At 48.3% G+C, this 17070-nt stretch overlaps 1 protein-coding gene across 4 annotated transcripts in view; it reads right to left on the reverse strand.

The window, feature by feature from the left end:
- Window positions 1-4943: 4943 nt before the first annotated feature.
- The window catches only part of PTP4A3 (protein tyrosine phosphatase 4A3), a 65935-nt gene continuing 53808 nt past the window's right edge, over window positions 4944-17070 (reverse strand). For 3 of the 4 annotated variants that reach the window (XM_073590422.1, XM_073590420.1, XM_073590423.1), the window contains 5 exons: window positions 15470-16140; window positions 12370-12462; window positions 8560-8690; window positions 7629-7703; window positions 4944-6566 (listed from right to left, as the gene is read on the reverse strand). In XM_073590422.1, the coding sequence (XP_073446523.1) occupies window positions 6449-6566; window positions 7629-7703; window positions 8560-8690; window positions 12370-12462; window positions 15470-15574 (522 nt within the window). In that variant the 5' untranslated portion in view covers window positions 15575-16140 and the 3' untranslated portion in view covers window positions 4944-6448. Of the gene's footprint in view, window positions 6567-7628; window positions 7704-8559; window positions 8691-12369; window positions 12463-15469; window positions 16141-17070 lie in introns of those variants that run through there. The other variant, XR_012234951.1, reaches the window with a different exon arrangement.

The raw sequence follows: 17070 nt of genomic DNA on the forward strand, positions 1-17070 counted from the left end.
TCTGGCGTTCAATAGATTCCTACAGATCCCACAGCTGAATCCTCTGGCGGTCAAGGGTTAATAAGTCATAGGCAGGATTGCCCTGTAGAAAGGGATCTACTGGCCCACTGGGGTTAGGGTAAGTGCACACGTAGTTTTTAGGTTGTGCGGCGCCTGCGGTTTTGCACCTCATAATGATAAGGTGTGAAACCGCAGCGAAATCCGCACAAAGAATGGACATGCTGCGGATTGTAACCCGCGGAAAAACCTGCAGCATGTGCACAGCGTTTTTTTATATCGATAGTTAATAAAGGTTCTGTACAGCGCAGCAGAATCTGCAGCGACCCGCAGCGTGTGCACATACCCTTAGAGTTGAGCAAAAGATTTGCAGGACCATGGTGGTAGTCACTGCCTGCCGGCCTAGATCCCTGCTAACCTCTGACCTACTGGCCTTCGCCGCATCCTCTGATAAGCCGGGCCGGTGTGATGTCACTACGCAGCGGTGTGTATGAAAAATGACATCACAGTGGAGAATCCCAGGACTCTGGCCCAGAACTGCTGATGGGGACCTGCAAGTCAGAGAGCGCGGGCGCCCATCTAAGCACATCCGTAATTTGCTCACACGGACTTGAAACATTTCTACAACAAAGATGTGCAGATGCAGCAGAGCTGAGTGTGCGATCACAGTAAGTTATACGTGCAGATGTAGCAGGGCTGAGTGTGCAAACACAGTAAGTTACATGGGCAGATGTAGCAGAGCTGAGTGTGATCACAATAAGTTACATGTGCAGATGTAGCAGAGCTGAGTGTGCGAACACAGTAAGTTACATGTGCAGATGTAGCAGAGATGAGTGTGCGAACACAGTAAGTTACATGTGCAGATGTAGCAGAGATGAGTGTGCGATCACAGTAAGTTATACATGCAGATTTAGCAGAGCTGAGTGTGATCACAATAAGTTACATGTGCAGATGTAGCAGAGTTGAGTGTGCGAACACAGTACGTTATATGTGCAGATGTAGCAGGGCTGAGTGTGCGAACACAGTAAGTTACATGGGCAGATGTAGCATAGCTGAGTGTGCAAACACAGTAAGTTACATGGGCAGATGTAGCAGAGCTGATTGTGCGATCACAAGTTATATGTGCAGCTGTGTACGATCACAGTAAGTTATATGCGCAGATGTAGCAGAGCTGAGTGTGCGATCACAGTTATATGCGCAGATGTAGCAGAGCTGAGTGTGCGAGCACAGTAAGTTATATGTGCAGATGTAGCAGGGCAGAGTGTGCAATCACAGTAATATGTGCAGCTGTAGCAGAGCTGAGTGTGATCACAGTAAGTAATATGTGCAGCTGTAGCAGAGCTGAGTGTGATCACAGTAATATGTGCAGCTGTAGCAGAGCTGAGTGTGATCACAGTAAGTAATATGGGCAGCTGTAGCAGAGCTGAGTGTGCGATCACAGTAAGTTATATGCACAGATGTAGCAGAGGTGAGTGCAATCACAGTAAGTTATATGTGCAGATGTAGCAGAGCTGAATGTGCGAACACAGTAAGTTATATGTGCAGATGTAGCAGAGCTGAGTGTGCGATCACAGTAAGTTATACATGCAGATGTAGCAGAGCTGAGTGTGATCACAATAAGTTACATGTGCAGATGTAGCAGAGTTGAGTGTGCAAACACAGTAAGTTATATGTGCAGATGTAGCAGAGCTGAGTGTGCGAAAACAGTAAGTTATATGTGCACATGTAGCAGAGATGAGTGTGCGAACACAGTAACTTACATGTGCACATGTAGCAGTGCTGAGTGTGCGATCACAGCAAGTTATATGTGCAGATGTAGCAGAGCCGAGTGTGCGAACACAGTAAGTTACATGGGCAAATGTAGCATAGCCGAGTGTGCGAACACAGTAAGTTACATGGGCAGATGTAGCAGAGCTGATTGTGCGATCACAAGTTATATGTGCAGCTGAGTGTACGATCACAGTAAGTTATATTTGCAGATGTAGCAGAGCTGAGTGTGCAATCACAGCAAGTTATATTTGCAGATGTAGCAGAGCTGAGTGTACGATCACAGCAAGTTATATGCGCAGATGTAGCAGAGCTGAGTGTGCGAGCACAGTAAGTTATATGTGCAGATGTAGCAGGTCAGAGTGTGCGATCACAGTAATATGTGCAGATGTAGCAGAGGTGAGTGCGATCACAGTAAGTTATATGTGCAGATGTAGGAGAGCTGGGTGTGATCACAGTAATATGTGCAGCTGTAGCAGAGCTGAGTGTGCGATCACAGTAAGTTATATGCACAGATGTAGCAGAGGTGAGTGCAATCAAAGTAAGGTATATGTGCAGATGTAGCACAGCTGAGTGCGATCACAGTAAGTTATATGCACAGATGTAGCAGAGCTGAGTGTGCGATCACAGTAAGTTATATGTGCAGATGTAGCACAGCTGAGTGCGATCACAGTAAGTTATATGCACAGATGTAGCAGAGCTGACTGTGCAATCAGTAAGTTATATGCACAGATGTAGCAGAGCTAAGTGTGATCACAATAAGTTATATGTGCAGATGTAGCAGAGCTGAACGTGTGATCACATAAGTTATATGTGCAGATGTAGCAGAGCTGAGAGTTATCAACAGGTTATACAGGACGACAGGTAACCGAGCCGCTATGTGCACTCCGCCATGAGTCATTCAGCTCTGCTACATCTCATCGCGCGGTGTGACAACGAAGGAGCCGGGTAGAAGTCGCTTTCCATTCAGTCATCACTTGGAGGAGCCGATCCGAAAATCCCGCAGAATTATATCGACTTACAAATGTAAAAAAGAAAAGCAGAGAAGAAATAACACGAGCTCTGGATTATCCGGACGCCGCGCTCGCTGAGAAATATGCTTGGGAAGCTTAAGTTATTCAAGGAAAAGGACAATGCAAAGTATTGAGCCCAAACCCGTGAGCAGAATGGTGGCCACATAGCTAGAATTCTCCGAAGGGCGGAAAAAAAAAATTTAAAAAGATCGACAAAAGAAAGCAAGGCAGAGGAGAGCGCAAGCATCCAACACATTTCATGATATCTGACCTGCAATACCAGACACAACCAGGGGGCAGGTGTGGCGCTGCTCATGGATAAAATGTTTTCTAATCCCAGACAATCCCTTTAATTTTTATTCCCCCCCCTTCCTGTCTTGGCCTTTGGCTCCTTCCACATGCTTTACACTGCTCCATTAAAGCACAGCTATGACCAGTCATTTCTGCTTAATGGCACTCACTTGCAATCTAAACCCCCCCCCCCCCCCCCCCCGGACTCATTAGTTACTGGGCGTCGCTTTACACTGCAGCTCTGCTTCATTTTGGCCACAGCTAGGATCAGATCCATCTGCTGTAAAAGCCAACAGGACTCCGAGGCTCTTGTCCTCTGCATGGGGAGAATTCAATGATACAATTCAGATTTCTTACAGCAACCACCAGGGGGCGCTCCCCGAATTGGATTATTGAGTACAAGTGTATAACAATGGGCAGCCAGTGCCTCAGCTCCCTCTAGTGGTGGCTGTGGGAAGGCAAAACTTCAGCATTTCTCTTCACGTTTCCAACCAAACTTTCTAGCCAGAACTTTATTTTTTCGATTGGCTTTTAGACGTGGAGTTGATTTTTTTTTTTTTTCCCCCCCATTTAATGGTGGCATTTAATTTCCTCTATAATGTACTTCAGAAAACAAAAAAAAAAAAACCCCACAAAACAACTTGTGCAGCAGAATGAAAAAAAAAACAATTTATAAGATACTGTAGATTATTTACAAGATATTTACAAAAACGTTTGCAATTTAAATTAAAAATGTTGCACTGTCTGCCTCCTATAGCATCTTTACTACTGGCTGCAGAATGGGCTAACTGCGAATAAGGCAGTGAGCTCGATTTAATAGGAGAGTTTTTAACTGCACATGTCCATGTTCTTCCTGAGATTTTCCTGCAAAAGCAGCTTGGAGGAAAAGGTCAGCATTGGTTTTCCTTTATTTTTAAACAGTGAGCAACTTTCAGAAGTATTGGCAGGACCGGTCGTTTTTTTTTTGCACCTTTAAAACCGCTTTGTAAAGTTTAAAGGTGTTAAAAATAAAATCTCTAAAAAGATAGAAGAGTTGCTCTTTTTTTGCCCTTCCATGTGTTGCAAAAACTCTCCAATCGAAATTTGGGGTTTTTGGAGAGTCTATGCTCTAAAAACCATCCGGGCTGGAAAAATTATCCGAGCCAAAAAATTATCCGAGCCAAAAAATTATCCGAGCCAAAAAATTATCCGAGCCAAAAAAATTATCCGAGCCAAAAAAATTATCCGAGCCAAAAAAATTATCCGAGCCAAAAAAATTATCCGAGCCAAAAAAATTATCCGAGCCAAAAAAATTATCCAAGCCAAAAAAATTATCCAAGCCAAAAAAATTATCCAAGCCGAAAAATAAACCGAGCCAAAAAATAAACCCGAGAATAGCCCGAAGGTTTTGTGCACACAGAGCTTTTTTCAATGTGGTCAAAAACTGCCATGTTTTCGATGTGGAATAGTTTATTTTGTGAAACAGTTTGAGTTTGTGAAGTTTTTTTTCCTTGAACTTTTATTTGCAGTTTTTTTTTTTTTTTTAATTGGCGAGTGCAGAGTTTAGACTACAGCGGATTCCGTCAGGAGACGCTCCTAAGTAATAAAAGGGTACACTTATTTTTGGTTTAAGTATTTTACTGCACCTCTACGACTTTTCTATAAGGGGGAAAAAAAATAAAAAATGACTTGAGCTGAGATGTGAATGATGAATCAATGAATTTTTTTAAAGTATTTTTTCAAGAATTGTACAAAAAAAAAAAAAAAAAAAAAAGTTATTTTCCAGAATTCTGTCCGATTTATCTCCTAATTTTTTCCCGGACAGTGCTGCACTCTGGGGGGGGGGGGAAAAAAAAAAACAAAAACAAAACAAAAAAAAAACACAAGACTTTTCAATTTAATAATAAACTCCAGTGCCTTTTATTTTATTCCAAAATCTCCAATACATGGGCATAATCAAAGTGTTAAAAGACACAGAACTTCTCGATTGGACGAAGTCGTCCCAGAAGAATTTTTCTTTTTTTTTTTCAAATTCTTTAAAAAAAAAAAAAAAAAATTCTTTAACTGATACAAGAAATCCTCCGGTCGGCCATTTTTTTATACAGAATACGTCGTCAGTCATCTTGTAGAACACGTGATGTGTAGAAAAGTGATTGTTACATACGGCTTCACAACCATTATTTATACCAGCTCAATACCGAAAAATGTAAAAAAAAAAAAAAAAATTAAAAACAAATTTTCAGCACTGAGCTTCCCCGACACTCATCCGAATGGCGTGCGTTGTGACCGGTGCGGGCCGACGGCTGTTGCACAACCCTCTGCAGGAAGAGGTAGATTGGACCTGTAAATACAAGTGCTATACGAAGCAGGGGCTGCAGATTTACGGTTATGGAACCGCCGTCAGGGTTTTTTTTTTTTTAAACATTTTTTGTACTTTCTTTAAGTTACCCTTCGAGTTCATACAGTCATGAAGGAAACCACTTCCCCGAAAGAGAAAAAAAAAAAAAGAAAATGTAACAGACATTTGTACAAGTGAGTCACAATCATCGTTTTAAAAGTTTTCAAAAGTTTTTTCTTTTCTTAATACCCTCACAGATCATCAGACCCTAACGCCACTCCTCTCAACCATTTTCCATCTGTGACTTAAAGGCTACTGTGACCCCAAAAAAAAAAACAAAAAAAAAAAACAAAAAAGTGTACCCGAGAAAACCCCCCCCCCCAAAAAAAAACCTTTAGTCAGCGAACGCAGATTTACAGGATTCAAAAAAAAAAAAAAAAAATTCTGCTCATATTTTACAAAGTATACGCTGGAAATCCCAAGTGTTTAGAAATCGCTATATATAAAACCAGACTTGGTTTGAGCAGATGCCAAATCCACATTTTAGGTTTTGTTTTTTTTTTTGTATCTCCCCAATGTGGTTGCTGGCGGCACTTTCAACATTTTTTTTTTTTTTTTCTTTAAAGATAATTCGAAGACGAACATCTTATGAAATGGATCAAGCTCGAGAGGAGAAGCGGTGGTATAGTAAGGCTCGGATGTGTCAGACGCTTCCTATAGTGTGTGCACAAGGTCTGATGGGACAAGCTTAGGAACCAATGCACCCTTTTTTCCACAAGGGGGCAGCAAAAAGGGAAAAAGAAAAAACAAACAAACAAAAAACCCAACAAAATATAGCAGACGCATCTGATCTCCTTCACATGGGTGGTATCTGCTGGTATGGGAATATCCGGCGTTTATCTGCCGGACTTAACCCTGTGCATGCTATTGCTGGTACTTCTAGTACTGGCGGATTTGTGTCAGTCGATGGCTGGAGGAAGCTGCGGACTTATGGCAGAAGCTCGTGTTGCGGAGGAGGGGTATGGGGCGCCCGTGTGAGAGCTTTGGCAATGAGTCTGGGCGTCTACATGATGCAGCACTTGTTTTTGTGGTTGTGGGGGTCCTTGAATCGCAGTCTCTGCTTTGGCCGGTATTTTTCCAGGTACGTCAGTTGTTTGCTGTTGATGGCGCCTCTGCGCTTTCTGCAAGTGAAACACATGGCGGTCACTGAGGAGGACAAGGATCTTTGTACAAGAGCAACAGGGGGTGCACAGATATGGGGTGAGCTTACAAAAGACATGGCACAAGCTGCATCAATGGAGGAGAGGTGGGGGAGAGGCGAGGGGGGGGGGAAGGAGAGGCGAGGGGGGGGGAAGGAGAGGCGAGGGGGGGGGGAAGGAGAGGCGAGGGGGGGGGGAAGGAGAGGCGAGGGGGGGGGGAAGGAGAGGCGAGGGGGGGGGGAAGGAGAGGCGAGGGGGGGGGGAAGGAGAGGCGAGGGGGGGGGAAGGAGAGGCGAGGGGGGGGGGAAGGAGAGGCGAGGGGGGGGGGAAGGAGAGGCGAGGGGGGGGGGAAGGAGAGGCGAGGGGGGGGGAAGGAGAGGCGAGGGGGGGGGAAGGAGAGGCGAGGGGGGGGGGAGGAGAGGCGAGGGGGGGGGAAGGAGAGGCGAGGGGGGGGAAGGAGAGGCGAGGGGGGGGGGAAGGAGAGGCGAGGGGGGGGGAAGGAGAGGCGAGGGGGGGGGAAGGAGAGGCGAGGGGGGGGAAGGAGAGGCGAGGGGGGGGAAGGAGAGGCGAGGGGGGGAAGGAGAGGCGAGGGGGGGGAAGGAGAGGCGAGGGGGGGGAAGGAGAGGCGAGGGGGGGGAAGGAGAGGCGAGGGGGGGGAAGGAGAGGCGAGGGGGGGGAAGGAGAGGCGAGGGGGGGGAAGGAGAGGCGAGGGGGGGGGAAGGAGAGGCGAGGGGGGGGAAGGAGAGGCGAGGGGGGGGGAAGGAGAGGCGAGGGGGGGGGGGGGGAAGGAGAGGCGAAGGGGGGGGAAGGAGAGGCGAAGGGGGGAAGGACGGAAGGAGAGGCGGAAAAAAAAGGGGCAAAAGTAAGGGAAAGTCTGATGAAGGGGCAAAGTAAAGAATAAGCGTGGAAGGGGTAAAGTGAGGAAGATAGGCAAGGAAGGTGGCAACTGAGGGGAAAGGTAGGGAAAGGATGGTGAAGGAAAGGCATGAAAATTTTTTATTTTTTTTTTTTTTTTTAATGAAGACAAGAAAGCAAAACACTTACTGCCGAATAAACTGAATGGCATCTTCATATTTCATCCCGCTCTCGATGAGTGCCAGAGCAACCAAGACGGGAGCCCTAAAAAAAAAACAGGAATTAATGCCTCATTCTCATGTGGGTTCTTCATTGACGACTTCTCTTCACGGTTTCACACTCAGAATAAACAGTTAATGTTTGCTGCCCGTGTGCAGTCGCCCATTTTGTACCTCAAATTTTGAGAACCTAGATATAAATTTCAAGTCTTTCAAATTGCTCCATGCAGATCCCGGCCTATGTGCCGAGATTGGTCCTTGAGCCCGTAGTCCGGTTTGGGTCGGAGTTTCCTTTTATTAAGCTCTACCGAGAGTGACCGAGGATACGACGCCCGAGCTCAATTGTCACTTAAATTCTCTTTTTGACGTTCCGCCCCAACATCTCTGCGGGGGCTCACCGTGACCTTGTGTTCAGTATTCCGGTCTATTTCTATCACCAGATGTTCTGGCACGCAGCCCGAGAACCGCCGTCCTTTCTACGGCCAAAGCAAAGCGCCGCGCCCCATCAGAGAATCCGTCTGCAGAGTCCGAGATTTGACAAATGGACCCCAAAGGGATCATTCATTATGGGCTCACGCTGATCTTCGATGCGACGCGTCTCTGGCTATGGTCCGGATACTGGAGGTTTCGTGGGTCAGTAGATAAGCCCTTTTTCTGGCCAGCCCCCATAACACACAGTATTTGGCAGAGCTCAGATTCTGGGGATGCACAGACAGGCGCCAAGGGTCAAATCATTTTTCAGAATTCCTGAGGATTTCCACCCAAGACACGCATATAAATCAATATTCATGCATTTTATCTCTTATTGTAATTCGAAAAGATTCGCCATTATCAGCTTACTGATGGTTTCCACTTAGGAACAGAGCCATGGTCTTTTGTAAATTGGCGACCACGTTCCTCACCTGCCCAATCCGGCAACGCAGTGCACGGCCACGCAGCAGCCAGGATCTTCACAGAATTTTGCTTTCAGCAAGCTAAGCCAATCGTCCACGATCTTGCTGGGAGGCGGCGCGCCATCATCGAAAGGCCAGTCCTACAAAACGAGAATCACCGTTCAGAAAATAAACCAACGTCAGTGACACAAATTTCCACCCTGTGTATGAAGGATCAGATGTAGTTGTGGGGCCTCCTGCTCTATGTAAACCAGTCACATGTATCCGGCTGCTCTCTCCCCCCTCTCACAGCATTCACACTCACAGACGCTGCAGCTGCATCGCCCTCCTCCGTCCTACCAAATAGCTTTGCTCTAGTAGGATTCATAAAGACTGAAATAGTTTCTTAACATTTAATCTGCAAGAGAAATTAAAAAGGACAGAAGGAAACTCCCCTAGAAGTTTGGGATGTCGGCCGCAGCACTTTTGGGTGGGAGATGATGTGGTGGAAAGTGAAGGAATTCACAGGAAATCTGTCTCTCCCGCCGCACAGCTGAGAGCGCAAAATAATGGAAGTGGAGTCTTCCAGGAATAACGCCTCTTGTATCCTACTGTCCCTGAGACAAAGGGGAACTCTGGAGTCTCGAGTTATCACCTCCAGAGAACGTGCGAGTTTCTGCAATAGCGACAGAGGCGAAGGACAGAACAAAGAATCCTGATTACCCTGCAGAAAGCTCCCGGCAGGCCATCTGGAGGCAAAGACGACCCTGTGAAACCAGCTGGCGACTGGCACAGGCCTCCTGGCCAATGCCCTGAGCAGACAAGATGGCTGGCACCACCAAGTTCAAAGGGGCCGTCACTCCTGGCAGCTGCGCATCATTCCCGCCAAGAAAAAAAAAAATGGCTGCGATGTGGATAAGCAGCTCATTTACTGCAGCACAATGCTCAGACTGGATTTCTACAGGTGGCAACACCAATGGCTTCTAGGAGTCATCACTGGAGCACAAGGCTGAGAACCAACAGCCACAGATGTGATGAGAGCAGGAAGTTGGCCACTGCCACCGACGAACAAGCCAATGGCAGGGGAAGGTGCTCGGGCCCTGGCGGACAGGCTGGTGGCCACGGCGCTGGCAGGGGAAGATGGCTCCAGCTTTGGCAGGTGAGGCAGGGGAAGATGCCCGGTCCCTGGCAGACAGGCTGTTGGCCATGGTGCTGGCAGGTAAGATGGGCACGGGAAGTTGACTGTAGCCCTCAGCGAACAAGATAATGGAATGGAAGGTGCTTGGGTTCTGCCGGACAGGCCGGTGGCCATGACGATAGCAGGTGACCGGGCATGGCCAGTCACACCCCTACTCTCCTCCGGGCACGGCCAGTCACACCCCTACTCTCCTCCGGGCACAGCCATTCACACCACCGCTCCCCACCGGGCACGACCAGTCAAACCTCGGCTCCCCACCGGGCACGGCCAGTCAGACCCCCGCTCCCCTCCGAACACTGCCAGTCACACCCCTGCTCCCCCCCGAACACGGCCAGTCACACCCCTGCTCCCCCCCGAACACGGCCAGTCACACCCCTGCTCTCCACTGGGCACGGCCAGTCACCCCCCTGCTCCCCCCTGGGCACGGCCAGTCTCACCCCTGCTCCCCTCTGGGCACGGCCAGTCACACCCCTGCTCTCCCCCTGGGCACGGCCAGTCACACCCCTGCTCCCCCCGAACACGGCCAGTCACACCCCTGCTCTCCACTGGGCACGGCCAGTCTCACCCCTGCTCCCCCCTGGGCACGGCCAGTCTCACCCCTGCTCCCCCCCTGGGCACGGCCAGTCACACCCCTGCTCTCCCCCGAACACGGCCAGTCACACCCCTGCTCTCCACTGGGCACGGCCAGTCACCCCCCTGCTCCCCCCCGGGCACGGCCAGTCACACCCCTGATCCCCTCTGGGCACGGCCAGTCACCCCCCTGCTCCCCCCCGAACACGGCCAGTCACCCCCCTGCTCCCCCCCGAACACGGCCAGTCACCCCCCTGCTCTCCGCTGGGCACGGCCAGTCACCCCCCTGCTCCCCCCTGGGCACGGCCAGTCTCACCCCTACTCTCCTCCGGGCACAGCCATTCACACCACCGCTCCCCACCGGGCACGACCAGTCAAACCTCGGCTCCCCACCGGGCACGGCCAGTCAGACCCCCGCTCCCCTCCGAACACGGCCAGTCACACCCCTGCTCCCCCCCGAACACGGCCAGTCACACCCCTGCTCCCCCCCGAACACGGCCAGTCACACCCCTGCTCCCCCCCGAACACGGCCAGTCACACCCCTGCTCCCCCCCCGAACACGGCCAGTCACACCCCTGCTCCCCCCCGAACACGGCCAGTCACACCCCTGCTCCCCCCCCGAACACGGCCAGTCACACCCCTGCTCCCCCCCGAACACGGCCAGTCACACCCCTGCTCCCCCCCCGAACACGGCCAGTCACACCCCTGCTCCCCCCCCGAACACGGCCAGTCACACCCCTGCTCCCCCCCGAACACGGCCAGTCACACCCCTGCTCCCCCCCGAACACGGCCAGTCACACCCCTGCTCCCCCCCTTGGCACAGCCAGTCACAGTGACCTGTATGGGGTGCAGGAGATGTCGGGGGCCCGGGATGATGTCGGCGCTGTCCTCCGGGCCTCAGCTCGGCTATTTTTAGTGTCCTGTAAACAGGCGAGCGGCTGAGTAGGAGATAAGGGCACATTACTGGGATTTCACAGCCGTCTCCTGAGCAGAGAAGACCGGGATCTCTCTCTTTTTTCGCTTTTAAGTGTATTTGGTCTTCGTCCGAATATCTGATGTTCTGGGACAGTCGCCCGGTTCAGAGGACGGAAGATTTAGAGGATTAATAAGCGGCGGAGGCTTTTATAGAGCGAGGCCGCACGACTCTTCCTGGAAGGCTTCTCTGCTGAAGGGCAACAGACTGGAAAATCGCCCATCAGCAAACAGGCGGGCACTGCCAAGTATGCCATCCAGGAATCTGCAGAGCCTGGCACTGGGACACCAGCGCTCACACAGCTTCTCTACAGTCCTGCATGGCTAATCTAAGGGACAGACATGGGCGCGCGTCCAGGAGCCGGCCCAAAGCCTACGGCTAAGGGGCAAGGAAGCTGTGTCCTGGGGGGCAGGAAAAGGGGCGCTGGGGGATCTGCCACATTGGTCATCACAAAACAGCAAGAACTAAGAAACCGCGGCCCCGGCGGCGATGAGATTACAGGGCAGCACGAGGCCCCTGGAGGCTCAAGAGAGCCGAGAGTCAAGTTTCCACTGCCTCGTCCTTCAGTTATTTACAGCTCTTCTAATCAGCGCCGGCAAACGGAAAACGCGTTACTTATCAAAAGCGCAGAACAGGGGGAGAAGAACGAAAATCCCAAAATATAACAAACATGGGGGGGGGGGAAAGGAAAATTTTTATATATATATATATATATATATATATATATATATATATCTCAAAAAAGGCAAGTTAAAAAGGGTTTTTTTAGCAAAGTTTTTTTTATTTTAATGATGCAAGGTTTCAAAAATAAACATGGAAAAAAAAGTTTGTTTTTTTCCAATAAACATTAACTAAAGTAAAATAAAATGGCAAAAGAAAAGACAATTAAAAAAAGTAAATATTTCTATACGTACATATTTAAATATATATGTATATAATTTACATATAAATATTTACTATAATGGTCTTTTCTTTTGCCATTTTATTTTATTTTTTTAGTTAATGTTTATTGGAAAAAAAAAAAAAAAAAAAAAATCTATCTACGTCTGATCTCATCCGCTCGCCGGCAGCGGTTGTAGCTAGCGGTCCTCGGTCTTACCATGACAGTGATGCCGTCCTTCTCCAGAGGGGTCTTGTCGTAGGTCACCTCGCAGACCCTCACCACCGTGGTGGCCCCGTACTTCTTCAGATCCTGGATAAGAGACAGAAAACCGGATGTCAGAAGGTAAAAAGTGACGGAGGCGGCCGGACCTCGAGGAGCACTTTGCCGCTGGTGGGTTTTAGCCTCAGACACGACTCTTACATCCACCCAGGAAGACGTCTCATTCCTTCCGACAAACGTAGCAGAGCGGCCATTGTTACACCGACACAGATTTCATCTTACATAGGACTGCACAAACACGTAGAGGGGGACGTGAATTCACCAAAACGGCAACTAGGGATCTACAGGCCCCCAAACCGCCACCACAACCAATCACTCGCGGTGCGCGGCAGCCGGGTGAGGCGACCACAGCAATTTACATTTGCAAAACCCAAAAGTCAGTGCATGCAAATAGTGGATTTGGACGGTCACAATGAACATGCGAGGGGCGGGAGTGTCCTATACATTATATCCATAGGAGGCGCTGGCCGGAGGAAGTCATTAACGACCTGGACGCTAAAGGCCGGAGATGCTGCCGGCGACAGCGGGAAGAAGGGGACCGGACGGTTGGCAGGCATTTTCTCTTGGCTGCGCAGGGTTACTCCGGACTGTGAGCACGGCGCGATTAACTGCAGAAAGTTCTTCTGTGGCCGGATGATAATTCGCCTTTTTTGTGCTCCCCAAACCCAATTTATGTTTAGGCTTCAGCGCTGTGCGTGGGAGACGTCCAGCCTGCGCAGATGATGGCCCATAGCCCGGTGCGGCCCCCCGCTGCCGAGTCCCTGGCTGAGCACATGGAGAGGAGCGCAGCACTGGAGCTTACAGCATTAACCCAATAACTGGCACCTTAGTCCAACATCCCAGTTACACCCAAAGCTGCCATCCAGCTTGCAGCTTTGAGTGTGTGCGGGCTGCAAACCCAATCCGCTCGGCACTCGAGTTCGGCCTTTTAGAAGTTTTATCACAAACAGGCGCCATTTCCAAAAGGGGTAAAAAGGGCTAAATTAAGAACTTGCATTATTTGGACTCGCTGACCGCGCAGTGCGGGAGACCGTGCCAATTTCTCAAAATTGACGAGGCCCCAACACATGGGAAAAAGGGGGAGCAGGGCTATGGAGGGACTAGTACAGAGCAAAGTGGAGGGAATCATCAGGGCATGCTGGGATTTGTAGTTTAAGGGTTTGATAAGTGACATGAGCCGGCGTGCTCCCACAGCACAGACAATCTTCCTTGCGGAATAATGTGGATCAGACGGAAGGTTTCTCATTATTCTCCTTTTTAAGGGTTTATAATTGGTTGTTAAATGGTCGATGCCCAACAAACTCTGCATAAAGTACCAATAAACGTGAGAAGCGTTTCTCCATCTAGGAGCCACTTCTCCCTGCAGCTTCTTAAGCTCAACATTCACTCTGCATTACTGATAAAATCTGTAAGACAGACTTCCAGCTCACTGAGGAATCGCATTACAGCTGCCGACTGAAACCTATACACAGCGGAGGTGAAGGGGTGAGGAGCAGAGGGAAAGAAAGCAGATACAGATTGTGGTGCTGCTGCTTTCTAGTGTTTTACTCACAGCTACACTGTTCAATACTGCTGTATAGTCTATTTCACGCTGCTATTGTATTTCTCACCCCAGAGCTGGATTTACATCTACACTGCTCAGTACTGGTGTGCAATGTCCTCCATGCAGCTGCTTTCTAGCGTTTTTATCTCACTCCAAATCTGCATTCATAGCTACACTGCAGTAAAATGATCTCCATGCTGCCTTCTAGCATTTTAGCTCACCCCAGAGCTGGAATCACATCTATGTAGCTCAGTACTGATGTATATTGTCTTCTATGCTGCTGCTCACTAGTGTTTCATCTCCCCAGAGCTGTATTCACAGCTACACTGCCCAATGCTGCTCTATAAATGTACGCCATGCTGATGGTTACTAATGTTTTCTCACCCTATAGCTGGATACACAGGTAATACTTCACAGTACTGCTGTAAAATGTCCTACATACTGCTGAGAAGTGTAATACTGCTGAGAAGTGTACCTGTGTATCCTGCTCCAGAGTGAGATAAAACACTACAAACCATCAGCAAGGAGTACATTCTAGAGCAGTTATAAGCAGTGTAGATGTGAAGACAGCTCTAGGGAAGAGCTAAAACACTAGAAAACAGCAGCATGTAGGACATTCTACAGCAATAGCGGTCTCTAGTGTTGGATTCATATCTACACTTTCCTCCATGCTGTTGCTTTTTAGCATTTTATCTCTCCCCAGAGCTGGACTCACAGCTACATTGCTCATGTACTCCATGCTGATAGCTACTATTGGGTGAAATAAAATACTAGAAACTATCAGCATGGAGTACATTATACATCAGTATTGAGAAGTGTAGCTGTGAATCCAGCTCTGGGGAGAGATAAAAATGCTAAAAAGCAGCAGCATGGAGGAAAGGGTAGATATGAATCCAACACTAGAAAAACTCATTACTGCTGTAGAATGTCCTACATGCTGCTGTTTTCTAGTGGTTTAGCTCTTCCCTAGAGCTGTCTTCACATCTACACTGCTTATAACTGCTCTAGAATGTACTCCTTGCTGATGGTTTGTAGTGTTTTATCTCACTCTGGAGGTGGATACACAGGTACACGTCATAGTACTGCTGTAGAATGCCCTACATACATTTTTCTACTGTTTTAGCACACCCCACAGCTGGATTCACATCTACACTGTCCTCCATGCTGCTGCTTTCTGGTGCTTTACCTGTGCTATGTATGGGGGACACCATAGCAGACTTCCCCCCCCCCCCCCCCACTAGCTCAGAGACAACTGAAAAGTGGAGATAGAGGCTGCAGAGGGGAAACCGGGTAAAAAATGAAGTCATAGGTGGAAGGAAAAAGAAAAAAGTTACTGAAACAGGTAGACTTAAACATAAAAATATCTCTTAAGGCTACAAAGCTGAATTAATGGAATTTAATTATTTGTGAAAGTGGCATAAATCCCAAGAACAGAACGAAGTTCTCTGCAGTACGGGGTGAAACCACAAGGTGCGTCCGTCAGCCTTCACTCACCTCTATGAAGGTGTTCAGCGTGGCATTTGTAGGGTTGTGGGTGATGAGGAAGCGCATGTTTTTGTAGCAGACTTCCACTGGAGCCGGGCGATTAATCCGAGCCATGGCGAAAACGTTCAAGAGATACAAAGAGATAAAAACGTACAAAAAACCTAACAAATATTGTGCAAAATATCTTAAAAAAAAAAAAACACAACAAAACACCCAAACCAGTGAAGGGGTCGGGAGGTTGTAGGAGAACAGCCCGTGTGCAAGGCTCAGGATCCAAATTCCACGGACGAAAACTTTCCAAAAGTTCTTAACACTTCATTCCCGAGACTTTTCCTTCCGTATTGGAAAAAAAAAAAAAAAAAAAAAAAGAATCTTTGTGAGGAGTCCTGGCAGCTCAGAGGAAAACAGATAAGATCCTTTTGGACCAATCACGTTACCCCATCTGGATAAACTGTGAATTTTACAGCCGGGACGGACTGTGACTGGAGAGCAGGGTTCCAGAGACGCAAGAGTCTTTTGCTGGAGGAGAACTGTGCACAGAGGCCTCTAATGGTGTGCGCTGCCCGCGACCCGGCTCCTGAGCAATGGGCAAAGCGTGAAATTCATGCGGAGAGAGGGTGTTGGGCGTGACAGTATTCAAAAGTGTTTTTCAGCAGCTCCATATATCTCCAAAGTCAGAACTAGAAGACAAAAAGAAAAAAAAAAAAGTTAGGTACGAGTCACAACCAATATTCACACTTTACAGCAGTCTGGAAAGCGAGACCTTCAACAAGGAAGCATGTGCTCTACTGACACCTAGAGGTCACTATGGACACTGCACTTTACACCTTATACGGAGCCATTTTTTATTTCGATTCTTCGTGTCAGTATCATGATGGCGATGCTAATCCGAACAGTGTTTATTTTTCTTTTTAGTCTTTATGTACTGTTTAAAGATTAACTCTTTCTGAGAACAGACCTTTTCAAATCTCATGTACGTGGCGTAACGCCGATTCATGCGGTACGGGTGCATGACGCTCCTAGTGTTTCACGAGCCCATAATCTACCTCCGTGTGGCCGCTGCACGGCGTGTTATGGAGGCTAGAGTAAAAGCTCCCTTACGGTGGCACCATATGGCGGCACAGCAGAGCCAACGTTACACATGAACTCCTCCACGTATGTGAAGAACAGCACAAACCTTTTCGTTTAATATGTATGTGTGGGCGCACGTCTCCAGAAACCAATCCCTCGCTGGTGGCAATAATTAGCACATCCAAAATTAGAAGACCTCATGCCAAACATGTATCCATAAGAAACCGCAACGTATGGGGCAGTGACCGGCCCTTATCCAGGTGGCGCTATATGGCGGTACATTGAGATCAAAAACTAACTAATATACGAACGTCTGAAACAATGCAGCAAGAAGAACCGGGCGATGATAAACAATCTGGTAGTGCCACCTTGTTTTTAATTCCTTCCTTACAAAAAAAATAAAAATTGAAATGCCTGAATTTGTGTTATGTTTACTGCACAGGTTAATCAACTTTACAGATTATACTGGGGGCACGGAGACACCAAATATTTAAAATTTGCTTTACAAATTGAGAAAAATGGGGCACTTTTGTAATTTT

Source organism: Dendrobates tinctorius, unplaced genomic scaffold, assembly GCF_039654945.1.
Source record: "Dendrobates tinctorius isolate UK_male_01 unplaced genomic scaffold, ASM3965494v1 ptg000116l, whole genome shotgun sequence".
Classification (NCBI taxonomy): Eukaryota; Metazoa; Chordata; class Amphibia; order Anura; family Dendrobatidae; genus Dendrobates; species Dendrobates tinctorius.